The sequence below is a fragment of the Tursiops truncatus genome, chromosome 10 (genome assembly GCF_011762595.2).
Source record: "Tursiops truncatus isolate mTurTru1 chromosome 10, mTurTru1.mat.Y, whole genome shotgun sequence".
Lineage (NCBI taxonomy): Eukaryota > Metazoa > Chordata > Mammalia > Artiodactyla > Delphinidae > Tursiops > Tursiops truncatus.
In genome coordinates this window covers 93,717,878-93,743,920 of record NC_047043.1, presented here as the reverse complement: position 1 = coordinate 93,743,920, position 26,043 = coordinate 93,717,878, and the positions used below count along the sequence as shown (strand labels likewise).

The 26,043-nt window shown below is 39.9% G+C and overlaps 1 protein-coding gene across 1 annotated transcript in view; it reads right to left on the bottom strand.

The window, feature by feature from the left end:
* Positions 1-26,043, bottom strand: part of GRM7 (glutamate metabotropic receptor 7) — an 817,195-nt gene that overhangs the window by 267,767 nt on the left and 523,385 nt on the right. The window contains exon 5 of the mRNA XM_033865318.2: positions 25,451-25,591. Coding sequence (XP_033721209.1) covers positions 25,451-25,591 — 141 coding nt within the window. The remainder of the gene's footprint in view (positions 1-25,450; positions 25,592-26,043) is intronic.

Genomic DNA, 26,043 nt, shown 5'->3' with positions numbered 1-26,043 from the left:
CCATTTTATTCTAATATCAATGTATAAAAATGCAGGTTTCTCCATATCCTCTCCAATATTTGATGTTATCAATCTTTTCCATTTTATCCATGAGTATTAGACCCTCACTGTGGTTTAATTTGCATTTCTCTGATGAATAATGATGATTTTCATTTTTTTCATGTGCCTATTGACCATTTGTATTAGACCTAGTAGTTTCCCTTGGCAAGCACCTTAGAAGTTCAGCATCCCAGGCTATGCAAATTCTCTACCAGAGTAGTACAAAAGTCCATGAGGCCACAGGGTTAATGCCTGAATGATGGTCAAATTATATTCTTTATTTTAAGAAGGGGGTGTAGCCAAGATGGTGAAGTAGGAAGACCCTGAGCTCACTTCCTCCCATTAGCACATTAAAATTATAACTATTTACAGAGCAACTATCAATAAGAACAATCTGAGGGCTAGAAGAAAAGATTTTCCACAACTAAAGATATAAAGAAGGAATCAAGGGACTTCCCTGGTGGCGCAGTAGTTAAGAATCCACCTGCCAACGCAGGGGACACGGGTTCGAGCCCTGGTCCGGGGAAGATCCTACATGCCACGGAGCAACTAAGCCCATGCGCCACAACTACTGAGCCTGCACTCTAGAGCCCGTGAGCCACAACTACTGAGCCCGCGCACCACAACTACTGAAGGCCGCGTACCTAGAGCCCGCGGCTCCACAACAAGAGAAGCCACCGCAATGAGAAGCTTGCACACCGCAACGAAGAGTAGCCCCTGCTCGCTGCAGCTAGAGAAAGCCTGCGTGCAGCAATGAAGCCCCAACACAGACAAAAACATATATTAATTAATTAATTAAATTAAAAAAAAAGAAGGAATCACAATGAGACAGGTAGTAGGGGTGGAGACATGGTATAGTCAAGACCCACACCCATCTGTAGGAGGCCAACGAATGGGAGGATAATCGTAATTGCAGAAATTTTCCACAAGAAGTAATGGGTCTGAGACCCACATTGAGCTCCCCAGCCCGGGGTCCTGCACCAGGAGGACAAGCCCCCGGAACACATGGCTTTGAAGGTCAATGGGGCTTGCGTATGGGAGAGCCAGAGGACTACAGGAAACAAGAGACTCTGCTCTTAAGGGGGATGCACAAAATCTCACACACTCTAGGACTTGGCACAGAGGCAGTAATCTGAAGGAAGCCTGGGTCAGAACCACTTACTAATTCTGGAGAGCCACCTGGAGAGGCAGGAGGTAAATTGGACTCCCACAGGGAAACAGATGCTAGCAGGAGCCGTTCTGGGGAGATCCTTCTCCCATGAGGGCACTGATGCTGCAATTGCCATTTTGGAATCCTACCGTCTAGGCTATTCGTGCTGGAGGCTTACTTGCCCACCAGCTGGTAGGTACCAGTCCCAGGATTCACCAGGCCAAGCAGCCAGCAGTGTGGGGACTTGGCCCCACCAACCAGTGGGCCAATAGCAGTCCCAGGAGCCCGGACCTCACTGCTAGACACCCTGGGACACAGGCCACCAATGGCCTGAACCAGCCCTGGGACTCCCCAGGCCACACAGTCATTTGCACTGGGACCCAGTCTCATCCACCAGCAGGTCAGCAGCCTCCACACGAAGCAGTTCCTGGCAGCCAACCAGGTCAGGGCCAGCCCTGCCTACCAGCATACCAATGGTAGTCAGCCCTGACACAACAGAAAGGTCCACCCAGCCTACACAGGGGGGCACCCTTAGAGCTCTGGTGACTATAGGGGAATGTGCTACTGGGTCCCACAGAACATCTCCTACATGAGGCAACCTAGCCTTACACCTAAAGGATCTAGGAAAAACAACAAACAAAACCTAAAGTTAGTAGAAGGAAAGAAATAATAAAGGTTAGAGCAGGAAGAAAGGAAATACATATTTAAAAAACCAATGAGACTAAGAGCTGGATTTTTTAAAAGGTCAAATTGATAAACCTTTGACCATACTCATTAGGAAAAAGAGAGGCAGGGCCCAAGTAAATAAAATTAGAAACGAAAGAGAAGTTAAAACTGACACCACAGAAATACAAAGATCATAAGCAATTGCTAAGAACAATTATATGCCAATAAAAGCAACAACCTAGAAGAAACGGAAAAAATTCCTAGAAATATACAATCTCCCATGGCTGAATCCGGAAGAAATAGAAAATATGAAGAGACCAATTACCAGCAATGAAAATGAATCAATAATTTAAAAAAACCTCCCAAAAAACAAATGTCCAGGAGTGAACTTCACAGTTGAGTTCTACCGAACATTTAAAGAAGCTTTAACACCTAATCTTCTCAAACTTTTCCAAAACATTAAAGAAGAAGAAATGCTTCTGAACTCACTCTATGAGGCAAGTGTCACCCAGATACCAAAACCAGACAAAGACATCACACAGAAAAAAGAAATTTACAGACCAATATCACTGATGAACAGAGATGCAAAACTCCTTAACAAAATGTTAGCAAACCAAATTCAACGGTGTATTACAAGGATCATAAACCATGCGCAAGTGGGATTTATCCCAGTGATGCACAGATGGTTCAATATCCACAGGTCAATCAATGTCATACACCCCATTAAGAAACTGAAGAATAAAAATCATCCGATCATCTCAATAGATGCGGAAAGAGCTTTTGACAAAATTCATCATCTATTTATGATAAAAATTTTTTCAACAAAGTGGGTATAGAGGGAACATACCTCAACATAATAAAGGCCGTTTATGATAAACCCACAGCTAACATCATGCTCAATGGTGAAAAGTTGAAAGCATTTCCTATAAGATCAGCAAAAAGACAAGGATGCTTACTCTCACCTCTTTTGTTAACACAGAATTAGAAATCCTAACCACAGCAATCGGATTAAAAATAATAATAGTAATAATAATAGAAAGAAGTAAAAGGAATTCAAAGTGGAAGGGAATAAGTAAAACTGTCACACTTTGCAGATGACATGATACATAGAAAATCCTAAAGATGCCAACAAAAGCTATTAGAACTAATTAATACATTCAGTAAAACTGCAGGATACAAAATTAGTATGAAGAAGTGTGTTATGCTTCTATACATTAACAATGAGCTATGACAGAGAAAAATTAAGAAAACAATCCATTTACAACTGCATCAAATTGAATAAAACACCTAGGAATAAATCTAACCAGGGAGGCAAATGACCTGTACTAGGAAATCTATGACACTGATGAAAGAAACTGAAGATGACATAAACAAATGGAAAGATATACCATGCTAATGGAATGGAAAAATTAATATTGTGAAAGTGATCATACTATCCAAGGCAATCTACATAATCAGTGCAATTTCCATCAAAATGGCAATAGCATTTTTCACACAACTAGAAGAAATAATTCTAAAATTTGTATCAAAACACAAAAGACCCCAAATAGCCAAAGCTATCTTGAAAAAGAAAAACACAGCTGGAGGTATCACACACTCTGATTTCAAACTATACTGCAAAGCTACAGTAATTAAAACAGTATGATACTGGCACAAAAACATACCCATAGATCAGTGGAACAAAAGAGAGAGTCCACAAATAAACCCATGCTTATATAGGCAATTAATCTACAACAAAAAAGGCAAGAATATACAATGCAAGAAAAATAAACTTCTCTATAAATGATGTTGGGAAAACTGGACAGCTACACGCAAAAGAATCAAACTGGACTACTCTCTTACACCATATACAAAACTAAACTCAAAATAGGTTAAACTCTTGAATGTAAGATCTGAAACCAGAAAACTCGTAGAATAAAACATTGGCAATATGCTAACTCTTCCACATTGGTTTTAGCAACATTTTTTGGATATACCTCTTCAGGCACATGAAACAAAAACAAAAATAAAGAAATGAGGCTACATCAAACTCTAAACCTGTTTTGCACAGTGAAGGAAGCTATTTTAAAAAAAGGCCGTCTACTGAATGGAAGAAGATATTTGCAAATAGTATATCTGATAAGGGGTTAATATTCAAAATAAAGAACTCATACAACTCAATATCAAAAACAAACAAACAACCTGATTAAAAAATGGGCAGAGGACCTGAATAGACATTTTTCCATAAAGACATACAGATGGCCAACAGACTCATGAAAAGATGCTCAACCTCACTAATCATACAAGAAATGCAAATCACAAGCACAATGAGGTATCACCTTACACCTATCAGAATGGTTATCAAAAGACAACAAATGATAAGTATTGACAAGGATGTACAGAAAAGGGAATCCTAGTATACTGGGTGGGAATGGAAATTGGCACAGCTACACTGCAGTCTTTTTTTTTTTTTTTTTTTTTTACAATAGCCAAGATATGGAAGCAACCTAAGTGTCCATCAACAGATAAATGAATAAAGAAGATGTGATACATAACACACACAGACAAAGACAACACACCCAGTGGAATATTACTTAGCCATAAACATGAGTGAAATCTTGTAGATGGACCTACAAGGTATTATACTAAGTGAAGTAAATCAGATAGAGCAAGATGAATACCATCTGATATCACTTATATGTGGAATCTAAACAACAACTGAACAAACAACTAAACAGAAACAGACTCAGATACAGATCCCAAACGCGTGGTTGCCAGACGTGAGAGGGGTGGGGGGACGGCTGAAATAGGTGAGGGAGGTTAAGACGTACAAACTTCCAATTACAAAATAAATGGGCATTAGGGGTGACATCTACAACCTGAGGAATAGAGTCAAGAGCACTGTGGTAACTTTATATGGTGACAGATAGTAACTAGACTTCTCAGGGTGATCATTTTGCAACGTACACAAATATCAACTCATTATGCACCTGGAACTAACGTAGTGCTGTAGGCCCACTATAATTCAATTTCTACATATATGTATAGGATTCATTTTTGACTTATCATATAAACTGCAGCCATTAAATGATACTTTGTAAGACCACGGCAACCCAAGTTCTAAATGTAGTTGACCCTTTGCCACTTCATACATCTTGTAAGGAGTCACTTAGAACATAAGGTCTCTTTGGTGGTTTCTAAATGAGCTAAAGGAAGCAGCTTATAAGTTGTTTAAATCGTATTCTCCTAAGGTCATAAACTTTTTATAGGAAAAATTTATGTGTAGTTCTTTTGTTTTTGTTTTTGTTTTCAGTGTGATGTTAATCCTTTCATGCCAGGCGGATCCACTTCCATGAGTCACTGCTTTCAACAGTAAAGCAAAATGCTTTGGTTCGAATCCCAACGCTGCTAGACACTACCCAAGTGACTCTGGGAAAGCCACTCATCAGACCGCTGTGAACTTTGCTTTTATCTTTCCATTCGGGCGACTATAAATATTATCAGCTCTGCCAACTCTGCTGAGTTGTAGGGATGATCAAATGGCACAGGGGACATTAAAACAATTGAAAGACTCTAAAGTGCATCTCATAAAAAAGATAAATCAGTACCCAAACACATGGAAAAAATATTTCACCTTGCAAGTTTTCTAAGAAGTGCAAATCAAAAGAGAGGTAACATTTTAGTAGTTTTGCCAGTGGCTGAATAAATTAGTGCAGTCCTTTCAGAAAAGTTTGACAACACATTTCAATTCTCCGGAAAAAAATGTCTACTCTGAATCTGTAATGATAAAAATAGGTAATGTGTATTTTACTATTGCTTCTCTAACGCTCCCTGTATGTCAGGCATTGTACTAAGCACTATACTTGGACAGGTGGCCTTGAGCAATGAGGGGACTAGGGATGCCAACCCTTCACACAGTTGAAAATCCGCGTGTAATTTATAGTCGGCCCTCTGCATCCGTGGTTCCTTGTCATCCTGGATTCAACCAGCTACGCATCATATAGTACCCTAGCGTTAACTACTGAAAAAAATCTCCGTAGAAGTGGATCCACGTAGTTCAAACACATGTTGTGCGAGGGTCAACTGTATAAGCTTACTTAGTGCTTCTCCTCAAAACACAAAACTGTCTTTGGTTATTATTATCATCTACGTTTTACAAATTAGGAAAGAGGGCACAGAGCTGCAAGGTCATTTGTGCTAGGCTTCATAGCTAGTATGGGGCAGGAAGCACAATTAAATTTAAGGTGATTTGGTTTCAAAGTCCTCACTCTTTACTCCTCCATTTAATAACTTCTGGAAGTTCATCCTCAGAAAGTAACCCCAAATAAGGAAAGAGCAGGAGGTCTTAAGAGGTCTTCTGCATGTGTTTTGTATATACTTGCCAATTTTGGAAGTGATGTAAGTAAAGATTCAGCAAGTGATAGCAAATAAAATCTTTCGACTATTACATACTACTTAAGATAACCAAGAAAACTAACAAGTACAGTACTTATGATCCACAAAATTAAAAAAAAATTAAAAGATGTCTCAATTTCTTATTATCGCCATGTTAGGGTTATAAGATTGACAGAATTTTTGGTTCTGCCCATGGTAGCATTCTAAGGGTCCTCAAGAACTATAAAAGTGCTATGCAGAGGTCTCTTTCTTATGAATGGCAAGACCAGGGTCAGGAATCCCAGTGACATCATCCCAAATTCTTTCTTTCCATGAGTGCTAATGAATAGGACAGAGCCAATGAGATAGAATTCACTATTTTAATAAAAGTTTACACACTCTGGTGTCAAAATCAGAAGAAAGTTAGACACAGGTGAACAATCAGATACGCTGTCCCCAGAGAAGGGAAGTAAGGTTTTAGAGGAGCACATGCTCGGAGTTTATTACATTGCAAACTTTCACCATCAGAGGACTGAAACCCCTTTCAAGGACAATGGCTTTTCCTTTGGCCATGTCCTTCCCCTACTTATGGGTAGGAAAGCAACTCAATGATTTAAAGGCAGACGGATATACACTCCCTCCGTTGGCCAATTCAATAGAAGACAAACCTAGAGCCCAGAGCTCCTTCCAGACACCCAAGCTTAGAGCAGACATCCAAGCAACAACAACAACAACAACAGCAGAAGCCTGTGGTCACACACGTCACTTTTCTTTTCTTAGGCGCCACAGCGGTGGCTGGTGCAGTATCCTGAATGTTGTGGCATCATTACACCAAATTTGCTATGAGGTGTCTACCCAGGAGGGCAGCTTAGAATGGAAGAAACAAATAGTAACAAACGGTTTCTGAGGTGGCCAGATCTGGGTATGGATTCTTTCTGACTGAGCGACCATGAGCGCGAGGTGGAATTGGGCTCCCTAAGCCTTGGCTGCCACTTCCTGCTTGGGCAACGTGTACCTTCCCCTGCTTCCATTTTCTCATTTATAAAACAGTGGAAAAAAAAAAAAAAAAACCCAGCTATTTCAGAGGGTGTGGTAAGGATTAAAAGAGTTAAGATTTGTTTCATTTTCCTCAGCTAAAAACTGAGGATAAGGAAAAGACAGCCTCTTCAGCAAGCGGTGTTGGAAAAGCTGGACAGCCACACGTAAATCAATGAAGTTAGAACATATCCTCACCATACACAAAAATAAACTCAAAATAGCTTAAGGACTTAAATATAGACACGGCACCATAAAACTCCTAGAAGAGAACATAGGCAAAACAAAATTTCTGTCTCTGACAGAAATCGTACCACTGTTTTCTTAGGTCAGTCTCCCAAAGCAATAGAAATAAAGGCACAGATAAACAAATGGGACCTAATCAAACTTACAAGCTTCTGTACAGCAAAGGAAACCATCAACAAAACGAAAAGACAACCTGCATACTGGGAGAAAATATTTGCAAATGATGCAACCGACAAGGGCTTAATTTCCAAAGTATACGAACAGCTCATACAACTCAATAACAAAAAAACAACCCAATCGTAAAATGGGCAGAAGACGTAAATAGACATTTTCTCAACGAAGACATACAGATAGCCAACAGGCACATGAAAAGATGCTCATCCTCGCTAATCATTAGAGAAATGCAAATCACAACTACAATGAGGTATCACCTCACACCAGTCAGAATGGCCATTAAAAAAGTCTACAAACAACAAATGCTGGAGAGGGTGTGGAGAAAAGGGAACCCTCTTGCACTGCTGGTGGGAATGTAAATTGATACAGCCACTATGGAGAAGAGTATGGAGGTTCCTCAAAAAACTAAAAATAGAGTTGCCCTACGAGCCAGCCATCCCACTCCTGGGCCTATACCCAGACAAAACTCCATTCGAAAAGATACAAGCACCTTTATGTTCATAGCAACACTATTTACAATAGCCAAGACGTGCAAACAACCCAAATGTTCATCGACAGATGAATGGATAAAGAAGATGTGGTGTGTGTGTATGTGTACATATATTTGCTGTACAGCAGAAAGGAACACAATGCTGTAAAAGCAACTATACTTCAATAAAATTTTAACAAATAACATAAAATCGATAACCAACAAGGACCTACTGTAGAGCACAAGGAACTGTACTCAATATTTTGTAATAACCTACAAGGGAAAAGAATATATGTATTGAGGATCATTATCATTTACGTCAAGTGCTTAATCTGGTAGCTAGCACATGGCAAGCATTCAGTAAATATTAATTATTATAATTACTTTTCAAAAGACTCTCAGAATGAAAACCTTAAGTGTAAAACTTGCAAAAAGCTAAAGTTTTTGTTCGTTTAGATGTGTATGTGTCGACTTTTTTGCAGGATGAGAGACAGTCATTTAAGTAAGTACCTAATAAGCACTGACTATTTTATAATTTTTATTACTAAGGTTTTGGCCTTGGATCTAATTTCTTCCTCATAGCATGCAAAATGCAGCAATTCTTCAGTTATGAGAATAACAATAATCAACAGAGGGAAGGATATGGTCAAAGTTGGGAGGCTGATGCATTCCTTAGTCCTCTGTTCCTGTGATACTTTTAAAAGGCAGGAAGGGCTTATATATTGCAGTTTATTGGATTTGCGGGGTTTCACATTTTTACTTAAAATGGAGAACTTGTCAACTCAAATAAATGCAGATCTTGCTATTTTCTTTCAGGGTCTTGTAGATGCCAACATAATGGACTTATGAAACATTTAACACGTGCATTGCAATAAATCCTACAAAGCCCCTGATTCAATCCGTTTGCCCAGGCTGATTGTCCAAATGAGAGATTCTGCTTCGGTGCTTGTGAAGGGCAGCCAGCTGGGCTCCCCAGGAAAACATAGGCACGTACGACCTGCCCCTCCTCTCCCAACTTGATCAACTGCATTGATATATTTTGTGCAGATTTTTGTTTTATGCGTGGCAAGTAAAATTAATTCCTCAACAACTACTTCTGAAACTTCTACTCTATGCCTGACCCCAGCTGGGACTGGGGACACAAAAAAAGGCATAAACAAAAAAGTGAATGCCTGGTTTCACTGAGCTTGCAGCTGAGTACAGATGGAACATCATGTACAAAGGCCCTGTGATAGCAAGAATCCAGGTGTCTTTACAAAACTAAAGGCAAGTCAGAGCTGCAGCAGAACGAGACGGGGCCCTGCCACAGGGGGCCCTAGAGACCGTGCTGAGAGCTTGCCTTCTTCTTATGAACAATGTATGGACACTGAGATGCCTTAAAAATTGGGGGTAGCAGGATTAGTCTTGCAAAAATTGCTAAAAATAGCACCAATTTAGGTTTTGAGCCGTTCTTCAAATTCAATAGCACTTCTGCAATCTCAAAACTTGTTCAAGGAAAGAGAAAATCTGTTGACATACAGTCCACGCCGGAGGCATGATTTATGTAGGCACGTTAACAGCCAGGCTGACAGATACTTGAAGTCCAATAACTATTTGTCCTAATGATTTTTGTACACTTGTATCCACAGAAGAATTGCTTTGGATTAGCTCTTGGCATAGTTTTCTTTTGAGTTGTCCATGGTTTCTTCAAAATGTAATTCTAAAGTGTAGCCATTTGTCACAAACTTGCCGGAAACTTGCTTGTGACAGTTGCATTTTTCTCAAATGAAAAAAGCAATAGCATCTTGTAATTCAACATTTCCCTTCCATGGTAAATTGCCCAATTGTGCCAGAGCAGCAGACCACTTTGGTAGCTCAGTTTATAACTGCTACTCTGATATTGATATGCTCTCCCTTAAAAGTATTATTTTGCACTTCATCCGGTTTCAATCTCCACCATCTGTTTCGATAAGGCTGCAGGACTGTTTGCCCCACCCTAAAAAGGCAGGAAGTCCCATGGGAAGGAGATACATTCCCAGAGAATTTTATAGTCCTGGCTGCAATTCCCTGTTGTAAAATTATGCTGCCTATGAGACAGGGAATGTGATTTTGTGTCTTTTTTCTTGGTACAAGCTACTAACTTTTCATCAATATAACAAAGTTTGAAAAATACTGCCCTATTTTGAGCTCAGGAGAGGAGAGAAGAAACAAGGTCAACTCACTTCTCCACTGCAGCTGTTCCTAAGTGAGGACCTGAGGGATCAATCCAGGATCATAATCAAAGATGTTCTACAAAAGAGCCCTTATGGGGCTGGGTGTCAGCAAGTAAGGAAACTGCTGTATGAACAAAAACATAAAGTGACCCCCAAATGAGAATGTGCCTACTCATGTTCCAAGAATCTAGGAAGGGAACTAGGCATCAGAGGAGAAAGAGCACAGGGAGAAATCATCCACATTTATCACGTGGTTGACCCCTCTGAGCCACATCTTCCTCATCTGTATAATGGGTATAATAATCCCTTGCAGACAGTCAGAGCTGTGGTGATGATTTCTATCTTTTCCTGGAACAATTTTTGACTGTTGTTTTCTACTTTAGCCTCCTATTTGCTTTCTCCACAGCACTAATCATAACTTGCAATTATTTTATTCATCTACTTTTGGTTTTCCGCCTTCCTCCTGGGCTGGAATAGAAGCTCCCTGAAAGCAGAGCCCGTATCTTCCTCCCAGCTCAGTTGCTAGCCCCGTGCAGGTGCTCCACACACATTTGTGAAATCAACAAATGAGGAGGGAGAGAATGCATGAGAAAACAATTGCGTGCCATTAGTTATTGGGATTATTTTTCTCGTTAGCAAATACGCTCTCAAATACGTCACGGAATTGCTCCAAAGTTTGGTTTTGTTTTAATCTGCAAAAGGAGGAGGATACGTGTCATGTTTATTCACCAGGCTGATAGGGGCATCACACTGGATGATATAAACACATAAAAGGATACTGATCTGTGTACAGCACTTTATAAGGCCAAGGATGTTTAAGGCAAAGGAAGAACACAGCTGAGTATGACAATAAAAAAGGATAGGCAATTTGAGTCATGGGGGAGATGCTTTTTTTAAACAAAGCCAAAGGTAACTTCAGTCACCACAAACATCCATCGCAACGACGGCATGTAAACCCACTGCACGCAAACTGTTACCACTGGGCACCGTTCTATTGAATCCTTGCGAGCCATCCCATGTAGTAGGGACTATTGTTATCCCCATTTTACAGATGAGCAAATAAGGGGCTGAGAATGTTTCAGTGACTTGCCCATGGTGACAGAGTAAGGGAAAGAGCTGGGATTCACACCTGGGCAATTGGCCTCTTCGAGTCTTAACCATTTTTCAAGAGCTAATTAGCGTGGCTTCATCAGGCAGCTTGAACACGTGCTTCTACATAATAGAGCTATGAGCACCCAGGAAGGGTGCTATTAGACGATGAGGAAATGGGAAGTCTTCCCATGTGGTCACCACATACCTGATCTAGTGTGACTGGAAAAACTAAGACAAAGTGAGAAGTCTCTCTCGAAAGTTTTATCTGGGTTTTTGTGTCTGGTAGATATTTATCTTGTGAGCATATTTTTATTCTCTAGAAAGATGAACATGATGCTGCATACTCTGTAAAAGCCTCAAATGGTTTTGGTATCCATATTTCTCTTTGGAAGAAGTAAAAGGGGGGGAAAAATGAAACATCTGTATTACTAGAAATGCTTCCTAAGGAAAGCTATATTCCAACCTAACTTGCTTGAGGATACTTGATTAAGTCATGCAACAGCCCTTTCTTACACCTCCTAAAAAGCCTGTAAGCAGCCAATTTATAATACGTACATCGCTTAGAAGAGGCACTTTGCTTACAAGGACTGCTGCTGAGAAGGGGCTGAATTCCCCTCACTCGGGAATTCCTTCTCATCAAGTGCGTAGCCTGACAGACTTTACGAAATACGGCAAGGCCGTAACTCCAATCTTTAAAGCCACTGCCTCCTGGAGCTAATGAGGAAGAAATGACACACAGCTCAGATAATTATGCCTTCTAACGCTTATGGAAATGCTTTTTGCCTGGATATCCCTGGGCTTTCAACTTGGTGTTCCACAATCGGGCCTGATTCTGCGTAGAATCCAAGCCAGCTCCTGTCCATGCCGTGGCGGCTGGACGGCAAGAGGAACCTGAGGAAACATGGCCTGAGCTAAAATGGGGCGCTGCTGAAGACCCCCCTTTATGCTCTGGAGGGTTGGTGGCAGAAAGAAAAATGCATTTCCTGCAGGGTCCACCGATAAATATCTATTTGAGAAGGCTGACGATAGCCAGCCTCTACCTTACACGTCTGGTCAAGATTTGAGAAAATGAGCTTTATGAACTTACTGCTACGCTTGCGATATTTCATAAGCCTGTCCTGTCATCCATGACTCTTATGCTTTGGTTGTACGGACACAGTGGTGTAGGGCAATATTCTTATATATTCATATATTATTGGAAGCTACAAAGCTCTTATTCTTTGCTTTTAAGAAGTTTGTAAGAGAACACTAAAAAAGTAAAATAAAATAAAAAGATTGACTTGAGTTTTAAGTCCAGTATCACGCGGTCAATATGAGGCTCTGAGCTTCAGAAGTTGGAGTCCTGGAGGATTCAAGACATACAGTGCAGGCCATACGCAAAAGAATTAGAAGGATATGGTTAGATCTAAGTTGGTCTCCTCCCTCAACCTGTAATAAAGACAGTTAAGAATGGAAGATGAGAAGAAAGAGACTTACAGGGGAAGCCTGTAAGTTGCGTGCGGGTGTGTGCCCCTGGAAAGGGTCCTGGGCTCCAACACCTCCCCCAGCACAGGCTCAGGAGGGCTGTAGAAGCCATCACAATCAGAGCTGAGCATGGAGGAGCCCTGAGGCCAGGATCAAAAGTCCATGCCGTGCTCACCTCCACATCTCCACTCCTGAGGGACGGTATCACATTCCTGGAGAAGGATTCCCGGACAGGAAGAAGGCATGGATAGAGGCCAAAGGCCCAGAGCAAAGGGACCTCACAAACAACTCCAGGTCCCTGGCCTTGACAAAGTCCTCTGTAAATGAGGTTCCACCACACTGACTGGGTGGAATGGACAACTCTACAAAGACTGCTTAAACTTCTAAAATCACTGAAATGGAGGGGCAAAACAGAGTTATAGGAAACAATCACAAGTCATATTTTTTGCACTACGGGTTTGGTGGCCCGAGAGCTGTACTTACTATAACGTAACCATAGGAGAGGCTGTAGTGTCAGCGCTCTCAGAAGCGAGGCTGGTCACATCTTGCTTATCTTCTCTCAAATTTATCAAGTGTTATACTTGACATATTTGATGCTATGCTGCCCACTGAAAACAGGCTACCTTTTTGTTCTTCAATTCCTTTAGAAAGATAACTCTACTGGTTTTAAAATAATCAAAGAAGATAAAATTTCATATCTAAGTGAATTAAAAGTAAAGCCAGAGAAATAACATAGCATTTAATATGATTTAATGTTCCACTAAAGCCTTTTTTCGTCTATTACGTATGGGAATCCAAAGTCATACCCATAATCATCTTTCATGGACACGGGACTTTTATTCAATACTTTTATTCTGAAAAGTATTTAAAATGAGTTTTCCAAGAACAAAGGAGACTTCAGATGTGAATTCAGATGATTCTAATTTGGGGAACACTATATTAATTAGCATTTCACCTAGCTAAATTCTATTAGTAAATTCACCCAAAGAGCTGCTATAAAATGCTGTACTGCATCCACAAAGCCTTTCTGAGACGATTCTGAGACATTTAGTACTTATTTAATGTTCATTTTAAAAATAAATGAATGATTTAACATAAAAAAATCTAATAATTTGGCTTATATTTCCAGTTTCCACCCAGACAGAAGCCAGTCATTGCAGAGGCAGGTAGTGGAAGACCTAAGGATGATGGTAGGAAGAGAAACACCAAGCAAGATGCTGATGTCCAGAGATAAGGCCGCGAATCAAACATTTAACGAAGAACCATATTAACACACAGTCCATAATGAATGCTCCAGGCAGATTAAATCATAATTAATCTTCGTTGACCCTCGGTTTAACAAAGCGCAGAGGTGTAAAAACGCATTTTACTTTGCTTCTCATCAAAATGGCTTCAAAAAGTCTTAGAGCAACAAAGGGTGAGACATTATTTGTCTATAACATTTTGTTGTGGATTCCTTAATCGTGCTGAATAAATTAGGTCTCACAATACAACATCTATTTAACAATTAAAGGTCAATTCAGAATAGAATAATAAAATGACAGGGAGAACTAATTAGTAGACTCAAATTTTCCCCACATATATTCTCAGAGAACTTGACTCACTTAAGTCTAATTCCTTTGTCCTGATAGTTTAAAAATTATACAGGCTCAACTGGGCCTGGGTCCCAGGTGAGGATAAAAGACTTTAGAAATACACGCTTTATTCACTAACAGCATTTATTAACAGGATTTTGCCACCCCCAAGAGAGTGACCTTTACTTAAACTATTAGCTTTGACAAGTGAGGTGAAAAGAAAAACACAGCTTAAGGATACTGACCTCCCAGAACGTGGACATTTACCAGACTATACTCTTTGGCCCTTGCTATCTTTCCACAGTAAATATTTGTTGATTAGGGACTCAAAACAAAATCATATTTGTTTACTGTGTGAGTTGAAAGCACTAGCAATGGAATACGTCTTTTTACAAAAAAAAAAACCAACCCACAAAACAAGAAATGTCACCAATTTATTCTTCCTCTACCATCTCAAAAGGAAAACAAATCTCTGAAAGTCAAGTTGTCCCTTCATGGAATAATGGATTTCTAAATGCTGAGTTACTTGTTTTCAGCAAAGAGATAATTCCGCAGAATCAGTATTCAGAGTGGCATTTGACAGGACCGTAATGTTAGTTAGACAAAGGTCTGTATAAGCCGTAAGATGCGACAGAGTGATAATTTTTACGGACTGCCATAGGCAAACACATACAGATTCGGCAAGCACATTCAGATTCTCAAAACCTTCTGAGTTCAAAGAATGGGTCTGGGAGCAAAGACCTTGGGGATGCTACTAACCACATAGGGATATAGCACATCAGGGCTAAAACTGTACAAAAGTTGGGACATGAGGTACTCAGCAAGTCCAAGCTCCTATAACGCTTGGGCACACTCTATATTATGGTGCTGAAATTCCATAAGCTTGGAGTCTCATTCCATTCACAGCATAAAGTTGAATAACGCTTGCCTACAAACTTTCTGATACCTTAGTATATTGCTATGCAATGTGTGCCCCAGTGAAAATCTCTGGTATGTATTTACATGCTTATGCAAATCCCTGGCTTTATTTTCCTCCTAGAATTTGGTGTACATCCTGATTTTCCATAGGACTGACATAAGGCAATAGGATCTTCATGAAACACCACCCTGCTCTGTAACTGCTTTCAGCCCGGAAGAGCAGATAATTGCCATTACTGAGCTATTACTGTGTCCTAGTATCATTTTAGATCCTTTTTTTTTTTAACATCTTTATTGTAGTATAATTGCTTTACAATGATGTGTTAGTTTCTGCTGTATAAAAATGTGAATTAGCTACATATATACATATATCCCCATATCCCCTCCCTCTTGCGTCTCCCTCCCACCCTCCCTATCCCACCCCTCTAGGTGGTCACAAAGCACTGAGCTGACCTCCCTGTGCTGTGTGGCTGCTTCCCACTAGCTATCTATTTTACATTTCGTAGTGTATATACGTCCATGCCACTCTCTCACTTCATCCCACCTTACCCTTCCCCCTCCCCGTGTCCTCAAGTGCATTTTCTACATATGCGTCTTTATTCCTGTCCTGCCCCTAGGTTCTTCAGAACCATTTTTTTTTTTTTTTTAGATTCCATATATATGTGTTAGCATACGGTATTTGTTTTTCTCTTTCTGACTTACTTCACTCTGTATGACAGACTCTAGGTCCATCCACCTCACTACAAATAACTCAATTTCATTGCCTTTTATGGCTGAGTAATATTCCATTGTATATATGTGCCACATCTTCTTTACCCATTCAGCTGTCGATGGACACTTAGGTTGCTTCCATGTCCTGCCTATTGTAAATAGAGCGGCAATGAACATTGTGGTACACGACTCTTTTTGAATTATGGTTTTCTCAGGGTATATGCCCAGTAGTGGGATTGCTGGGTCCTATAGTAGTTCTTTCTTTCATTTTTTAAGGAACCTCCATACTGTTCTCCATAGTGGCTGTATCAATTTACATTCCCACCAACAGTGCAAGAGGGTTCCCTTTCTGCACATCTGCTGCAGCATTTATTTCTTGTAGATGTTTTGATGATGGCCATTCTGACCAGTGTGAGGTGATATCTCATTGTGGTTTTGATTTGCATTTCTCTAATGATCAGTGATGTTGAGCATCCTTTCATGTGTTTGTTGGCAATCTGTATATCTTCTTTGGAGAAATGTCTATTTAGGTCTTCTAGTCATTTTTGGATTGGGTTTGTTTTTTTGATATTGAGCTGCATGAGCTGCTTATAAATTTTGGAGATTAATCCCTTGTCAGTTGCTTCGTTTGCAAATATTTTCTCCCATTCTTAGGGTTGCCTTTTGGTCTTGTTTATGGTTTCCTTTGCTGTGCAAAAGCTTTTAAGTTTCATTAGGTCCCATTTGTTTATTTTTGTTTTTATTTCCATTTCTCTAGGAGGTGGGTCAAAAAGGATCTTGCTGTGATTTGTGTCACAGAGTGTTCTGCCTATGTTTTCCTCTAAGAATTTGATAGTGTCTGGCCTTACATTTAGGTCTTTAATCCATTTTGAGCTTATTTTTGTGTATGGTGTTAGGGAGTGTTCTAATTTCATTCTTTTAAATGCAGCTGTCCAGTTTTCCCAGCACCATTTATTGAAGAGGTTATCTTTTCTCCATTGTATATTCTTGCCTCCTTTATCAAAGATAAGGTGACCATATGTGCGTGGGTTTCTCTCTGGGCTTTCTATCCTGTTCCATTGATCTATATTTCTGTTTTTGTGCCAGTACCATCCTGTCTTGCTTACTGTAGCTTTGTAGTATAGTCTGAAGTCAGGGAGCCTGATTCCGCCAGCTCCATTTTTCTTTCTCAAGATTGCTTTGGCTAGTCGAGGTCTTTTGTATTCCATACAAATTGTGCAATTTTTTGTTCTAGTTCTGTGAAAAATGGCATTGGTAGTTTGATAGGGATTGCACTGAATCTGTAGATTGCTTTGGGTAGTATAGTCATTTTCACAATGTTGATTCTTCCATTCCAAGAACATGGTATATCTCTCCATCTGTTTGTATCATCTTTAATTTCTTTCATCAGTGTCTTACAGTTTTCTGCATACAGGTCTTTTGTCTCCTTAGGTAGGTTTATTCCTAGGTATTTTATTCTTTTTGCTGCAATGGTAAATGGGAGTGTTTCCTTAATTTCTCTTTCAGATTTTTCACCATTTGTGTATATGAATGCAAGAGATTTCTGTGCATTAGTTTTGTATCCTGCTACTTTACCAAATTCATTGTTTAGCTCTAGTAGTTTTCTGGTAGCATCTTTAAGATTTTCTATGTATAGTATCATGTCATCTGCAAACAGTGACAGTTTTACTTCTTCTTTTCCGATTTGGATTCCTTTTATTTCTTTTTCGTCTCAGATTGCTGGGGCTAAAACTTCCAGGATTATGTTGAATAATAGTGGTGAGAGTGGGCAACCTTGTCTTCTTCCTGATCTTAGTGGAAATAGTTTCAGTTTTTCACCATTGAGAACAATGTTGTCTGTGGCTTTGTCATATATGGCCTTTACTATGTTGTAGTAAGTTCCCTCTATGCCTACTTTCTGGAGGGTTTTTATCATAAATGGGTGTTGAATTTTGTCAAAAGCTTTCTCTGCATCTATTGAGATGATCATATAGTTTTTCTCCTTCAATTTGTTAATATGGTGTATCATATTGATTGATTTGCATATATTGAATTCTTGCATTCCTGGGGTAAAACCCACTTGATCATGGTGTATGACCCTTTTAATGTGCTACTGGAACCTGTTTGCTAGTAGTTTGTTGAGGATTTTTACATCTGTGTTCATCAGTGATACTGGCCTGTAGTTTTCTTTTTCTGTGACATCTTTGCCTGGTTTTGGTATCAGGGTGATAGTGGGCTCATAGAATGAGTTTGGGAGTGTTCCTCCCTCTGCTATATTTTGGAAGAGTTTGAGAAGGATAGGTGTTAACTCTTCTCTAAATGTTTGATAGAATTCGCCTGTGAAGCCATCTGGTCCTGGGCTTTTGTTTGTTGGAAGATTTTTAATCACAGTTTCAATCTCAGTGCTTGTGATTGGTCTGTTTATATTTTCTATTTCTTGCTGGTTCAGTCTCGCAAGGTTGTGCTTTTCTAAGAATTGTCCATTTCTGCCAGGTTGCCCATTTTATTGGCATATAGTTGCTTGTAGTAATCTCTCATGATCCTTTGTATTTCTGCAGTGTCAGTTGTTACTTCTCTTTCATTTCTAATTCTACTGAGTTGAGTCTTCTCCCTCTTTTTTCTTGATGTGTCTGGCTAATGGTTTATCAGCTTTGTTTATCTTCTGAAAGAAGCAGCTTTTAGTTTTATTGATCTTTGCTATTGTTTCCTTCATTTCTTTTTCATTTATTTCTGATCTGATCTTTATGATTTCTTTCCTTCTGCTAACTTTGCAGATTTTTTGTTCTTCTTTTTCTAATTGCTTTAGGTGTAAGTTTACGTTGTTTATTTGAGATGTTTCTTGTTTCTTGAGGTAGTATTGTATTGCTATAAACTTCCCTCATAGAACTGATTTTGCTGCATCCCATAGGTTGTGGGTCATCATGATTTCATTGTCATTTGTTTCTAGGTATTTTGTGATTTCCTCTTTGATTTCTTCAGTGATCTCTTGGCTATTTAGTATCATACTGTTTAGCCTCCATGTGTTTTTATTTTTTACAGATTTTTTTCCTGTAATTGATATCTATTCTCATAGTGTTGTGGTCGGAAAAGATACTTGACACAATTTTAATTTTCTTACATTTACCAAGGCTTGATTTGTGACCCAAGATATGATCTATCCTGGAGAATGTTCCATGAGCATTTGAGAGGAAAGTGTATTCTGCTGTTTTTCGATGGAATGTCCTTTAAATATCAATTAAGTCCTGCTACTTAACATGTCATTTAAAGCTTGTGTTTCCTTGCTTATTTTCATTTTGTTGATCTGTCCATTGGTGAAAGTGGGATGTTAAAGTCCCCTACTACGATTGTGTTACTGTCAATTTCCCCTTTTATGGCTGTTAACGTTTGCCTTATGTATTGAGGTGCTCCTATGTTGGGTGCATAAATATTTACAATTGTAATTTCTTCTTGGATTGATCCCTTGATCTTTATGTAGGGTCCTTTTTTTGTCTCTTGTAATAGTCTTTATTTTAAAGTCTATTTTGTCTGACAGAGAATTGCTACTCCAGCTTCCTTTTGATTTCCATTTGCATGGAATATCTTATTCCCTCCCCTCACTTTCAGTCTGTATGTGTCCCTACAGACTGAAAGTGGGTCTGAAGTGGGTCTCTTGTAGACAGCATATATACAGGTCTTGTTTTGGTATCCATTCAGCCAGTCTGTCTGGCTGAATTTAATCCATTTACATTTTAGGTAATTATCAATATGTATGTTCCTATTACCATTTTCTTAATTGTTTTGGGTTTGTTATTGTACGTCTTTTCCTTCTCTTCTGTTTCCTGCCTAGAGAAGTTCTTTTAGTATTTTTTGAAAATTTGGTTTGGTGGTGCTAAATTCTCTTAGCTTTTGATTGTCTGTAGAGGTTTTTAATTTCTCTGTCGAATCTGAGTGAGATCCTTGCTGGGTAGAGTTATCTTGGTGGTAGGTTTTTCCCTTGCATCACTTTAAATATGTCCTGCCACTCCCTTTTGGCTTACAGAGTTTCTGCTGAAAGATCAGCTGTTAACTTTATGGGGATTCCCTTGTATGTTATTTGTTGGTTTTCCCTTGCTGCTTTCAGTATTTTTTCTTTGTATTTAATTTCTGACAGGTTGATTAATATGTTTCTTGGTGTGTTTCTCCTTGGATTTATCCTGTATGGGACTCTCTGTGCTTTCTGGAATTGATTAACTATTTCCTTTGCCATATTAGGGAAGTTTTCAACTATAATCTCTTCCAATATTTTCTTAGACCCTTTCTTTTTCTCTTCTTCTTCTGGGACCCCTATAATTCAAAAGTTGCTGCGTTTAATGTTGGCCCAGAGGTCTCTGAGATCGTCCTCAATTCTTTTCATTCTTTTTTCTTTATTCTGCTCTGTGGTAGTTATTTCCACTATTTTATCTTCCAGGTCACCTATCCGTTTTTCTGCCTCAGTTATTCTGCTATTGATTCCTTCTAGAGAATTTTAAATTTCATTTATTGTGCTGTTCATCATTGTTTGTTTGCTCCCTAGTTCGTCTAAGTCCTTGTTAAATGTTTCTTGTATTTTCTCCACTCGATTTCCAAGATTTTGGATCATCTTTACTATCATTACTCTGAATTCTTTTTCAGGTAGACTGCCTATTTCCTCTTCATTTGCTTGGTCTGGTGGGTTTTTACCTTGCTCCTTCATCTGCTGAGTATTTCTCTGTCTTCTTATTTTGCTTAACTTACTGTGCTTGGGGTCTCCTTTTCGCAGGCTGCATGTTCGTAGTTCCCGTTGTTTTTGCTGTCTGACCACAGCAGCTAAGGTTGGTTCAGCGGGCTGTGTAGGCTTCTTGGTTGAGGAGACTGGTGCCTGTTTTCTGGTGGATGAGTCTGGATCTTGTCTTTCTGGCGGGCAGGACCGCGTCTGGTGGTGTGTTTTGGGGCATCTGTGACCTTATTATGTTTTTAGGCAGCCTCTCTGCTAGTGGGTGGGGTTGTGTTCCTGTCTTGCTAGTTGTTTGGCATGGGGTGTCCAGTACTGTAGCTTGCTATTTGCTGAGTGGAACTGGGTCTTAGCGTTGAGAAAGAGATCTCTGGGAGAGCTTTTGCCATTTGCTATTACTTGGAGCTGAGAGGTGTCCAGTGGACCAATGTCCTGAACTCGGCTCTCCCACCTCAGAGGCTCAGGCCTGACACCTGGCTGGAGCAACAATACCCTGTCAGCCACACAGCTGCTAGTCTCCTGCAGAGAGAGTAGGGGTGGCGGCTGTGGCTTATGGTGGGGACAAGGACACTGGCAGCAGAAGTTCTGGGAAGTACTCCTGGGCATGAGCCCTCCCAGAGTCCGCCCTTAGCCCCCCACCAAAGAGCTTCTAGATCCACTTCTTGAGTGCTCTCATTTAATTCCCACAACAACTTTGGATGCAATTAATTATTAATTATTATTCCCATTTCAAAGATGAGGAAAGGCTTTGAGAGATTAAATACTGTCTCTCACAGGGGTATTCAGAGATAGCCCTGGAACACAATGCTAGTCCTCTTTCATGCCAAAACCTCTGGTTTCGCACACACTTTGGCAGAGTATTTTCCTGACACCAAGATGGCCTCGATCTCTTTTGCAGAGACATAACTTCACCTATTTATTTTCCTTCTTCTCTTGACCTTGGTAACTCCACAAAAACATATTTTTCCCAAAGAGATCATATGCTAAACTGGTCTCTGTGTCAGCAATCTACTGGCAAGTGTTAAGGGTGAACACACTTACCCAGTGGGGTGGGGAGGGTAGGGGAGCATAAATTCAACCTGAAAGAAAAATCACGTCTGATTTTTCTTCCCATGAGCAACAAATAATCTATGATGAGCTATCTAAAAATGCTTACTTTAATGTGTGTGTAGTTACCACTATCTCCATTAGAAAATATAGCTCTACCATGAAGTAGCATGAATGGCATTAGTACCTTTCAGATAGAGTTTGTGTTTTCTGTGAAAACTTACACCACCAATAAACTGGCTGGACTATGTGACTCCTTGGAGGATGGCAGCCAAGATAACCCATGAGCAGGATGGGTCCCTGGTGAGTCTTAATTTATATCAATGACAACTGAGATAAACCACCAGGGAAAGTAGGATGAAGAATGTCTAGCTCTCAAGGTTGAGAGACCTTGGAATTGGGTATCAAGGAAAGTTGGGATGTTCTTAAAACACTGAAGTATGTGGTAGCTTTCCTTGTTTGAAGGAGATTTTAAATGCATATGGATAATTCATAGGAATAAGGATTCCATGGTTGTTCAGGTAAGAATCCATGCACATGTAGCCCAATGTTAAATTCTAAAGCATATGCAGTTTATTTCATGTTTAATAATAATTTTTGTTCGACAATTATTCTTCCTTTCATGACTTTTTTTTTTTACCATCTTGGGTTTTTAGAACTCACTGTTTTCCCCTGACGCCAGGAATGTGCTCTCTCCAAATAGTTATGGGTCCCACGACTCATGTTCAAAACTTGTCTGACCAGATGATTGATTCAATGATCTTGACCTTGAATCTTGAATGATCCAAGACTACTTGGAGCTAATATATAGTAAGTAGCTCATGACGGCTGAAGAGGCTATATATCCCAGAAAAAAAATGCCTGCATTTTAGTGTGTGTCCAAATCCTAGGAATGAATATTTTAAGACTTTCTTGTTCTTTAGCAGAGACCAGTCACAGAGAGAGGTCTGTGAAGCGGGCTGTTTTCTGCAGCCCTGAGATCAAAACATCTACTAACTGCACTCTGCGATGCCAGGCTCCACGATCAGCAATGCCAGACTACTGAGCCTACCTCCTCATCTGGTTGCTTCTCTCCAATGTGCCTGCTCTTTCAGTGTTGCAAAATCTGGGTACCAAGCTTTCCCTTACATCACCCACACCCTTAAGCCTGTCAATGGCTTTCTTCTCTCATCCATTCTTCTCTTTCATTAAAACAACTTCTCACTGCAAGTATTCTCATTAATACAGTTTAATATGTCATTTCTCTCCATGTTTTCTTTCCCTGTGGTCTAGCAAATCTTACTATGTCTTTTCTCCCACTTTTCCACTTCCAAGTTGAGGTGTACCTAAATGTCAAGATTTTAAAAATAGTACTCTGGGAATACTTCCAAAGCAAGTACAAGTTTAGTTGAATTTGGAAAAGAGAAAGTACGAGGAAGAATAACAAACACAGACCATCCACGTTCTTATATCCATTAACAGGAAGAGCAAAAGACACAATGATAGTAGTAATATCGACGTCCACTCAGTACGGCACCTCTTACCACAAGGGAAGTGGTAAGTAAGGAAAGGGAGGGGGGCCTCAGCTAATTTACCAGGTGTGATCATAGGTCTCTCACATGGAGGAAGCATATGAAAACATCAACACTTCTGTTTCCATTTTTTGAAGGTAGTGGCTTGGATAATGAGCTTATATGTTTTTATAAACCCAAATTCTTGATAATCAGCGCTAAAATGTGACTACAGGTAAAACAGCCTGGTTAGGGTATACACGAAGACTGGAGATGAGCCTTAGACAGAACGATCCTAACGGCCGTCAGACAATTCATTCCACCTTTCAGACTCTACAAAACATCAAATGTCAGAAAGAGCCAAAAAACTGTCACCAATCACTGAGGTACTTGTAGTACGTTTGCATGTCCCCGTCATATAGACAAATTACCCAGATGTCAAGCTAATTTTTCAACTTCTACTTGAAAGCTTGGTGTCACCTATAGGTCTAGTCAACATTGACTTAATTTTCCCCCAACACTGTAAGGATCCTATTATTGAAAACACTGTTGCTATACACTACGGGCTAGAGAATGTGGCTAATCTGATGTTCTAGTTAACTGAGTTAGGCATCCAACCATGCATCATATTGATTTTGTACCATTATTGTTACTCATGTCTCTGTTGATATCTTACCTCTCCTTTTTCACAAAAAGAAAACTCCTTGAGGAAAAGGCCTAAACTTCAGCATCCTTGCACCATTCGTGCTGTTTCAGTCCCACGTTCTACATGCATTATTCTTCATTAACAGATGTTTACTGAATGGGGGAATCTACAGTATCTGAATGGCCAATATTCGAAGGCCCACATTGCAAAGAAAAACTACACATGAGTGTATGCAATACGAACGTCTCTTTCTTGATCACACTAAAGACATTTTAGGGTTTGTCGTACCTCAAGGGCATCATTACAAATGTTGAAGGCTACTGAAGCATAAAATTGGGGAATGCTAATTAATAGGGGGCTAGGTGATGGTAGAACACATCACACCCTTGTGTAAGACCTCCCACAACTTCCAGTATCCACAGGATAAAGACCAAAATCCACATACATCCCAGCATAGCTTATTCCTCGTAGCTCTACACCTGCAGCCTCGGCTCACACATTTATCCTATTCACTGTACTGCATGTATTTCTGCTTTTCACATCCTAAGAGGCACCATCGTTTTCCTGCTTCGAGCCCTGTGCCGTGCTCTTCCTGCACCAGAAATTCTCCAATCTGGTCTTCCCCTTCCCCAACCAGCCAACGTCTACTCACCTTTTGAGAGAGCTTCCGCCTTTAACATGAGTAAAATTCCTTGATTATACGCCGTTGCCTCACTCAGAACATTTACTGCAATTTATAATTATGTATTCACAGCAAGGTCGCTGGAATAAGGTTGATTTTTTCTCACTACACTCTAAGCAGCGTGAAAGCAGTGGCATTACCTGGTTTGCTCACCACCAGATCAGCGGTACCTAGCACAGTGCTTAGCAGAAAGGAGTCGCTCAATATATATTTGTGAACCAATCAGTGAATAAACATGTGATGTCACCTTCTGATTACTGCATATATATATGTGTGTATACACACACAAACACCTACACCCACACAGGGTTAGCCAAAAAGTTCGTTCGGGTTTTCCCACAAGATGTTACAGAACATTGGAATTCTCATTACTCTAACCCCAAGTACTTTCTTTCCTTAATCAAATATATTGTTTTCACATTTTTGGTCATTTCTCTGCTGATAGTTAAATCTGATGCTGGTATGGAATTTGTGAGAGACTTTGGTCTATGTGAAAATGACTTTATACTCCTGGCTACAACATGAACTAATATTTACCAGCGACAGCATTCAAGGCAACATGACCTCTTCTGAACTCAAAGCATCAAAGAAAATGTCAATTACTGCTAGACGGACAGGCAGAAAAGAATCCACTCTTGTCTGTACTGCTCTTGCCGCTCAAGTCTTACGTTCCTGTTCCACTTTCTGAGCAATCTAGTAAAATTCAATTTACTTTTTCAATTCGTCTGCAGCCAAGCTTCCTTTTGTCAGCTCTGCAGACATCACAATGCTGGCCACGCAGAGTAACAGGAGAAGGACAGTGAGAATGAAATTACCTGTGCACTTGCGATCTGTGTCTTCTTTCTTTGACCCACTAATTGTCAACTTGCAGTTGAAGTTTTCCTCCCAGTATTCGGCAAACCATACGTTTCTTCTGTTGTTTTCAAGCGTGCGGGATGTAAAGTAGGCATCAAACCCTAAACAGAGTTAAACGGAAAGGTTACTGCTTGCGGGCCACGGCCGGGACATTTGGAAATAAGAATACCAATGATGGTTTTTCTTCATCTTAGTGGACTGGACGCTTGCTCTTTTGTGTCAGTCAAAAAAAAAAAAAAAAAGTGAGGAAAAAAATACTAATGCTAATTCCTATGGCTAAATCCCTAGTTCAATCTGTCAGGCAGACGTGTGCCTACAAATGAACTTTCACAGTGAAATCTGCATTAGAGACCTCAGCAGTGACACAGTGATCACAACACCCCTTGTATCTCTAGGGAGTAGACTAGGTCTTTATCATCACCAAGATAATAAGTGATCATTTCAGTGCTTACTGTGGACCAGACTCTCTGCTTTATGTAGGTCCTTTCATTCATCTCAACAGCCTATGTGGTAGTTGCTATCATTTCCATTTTGCCAATGAAAAAAGAGAGTC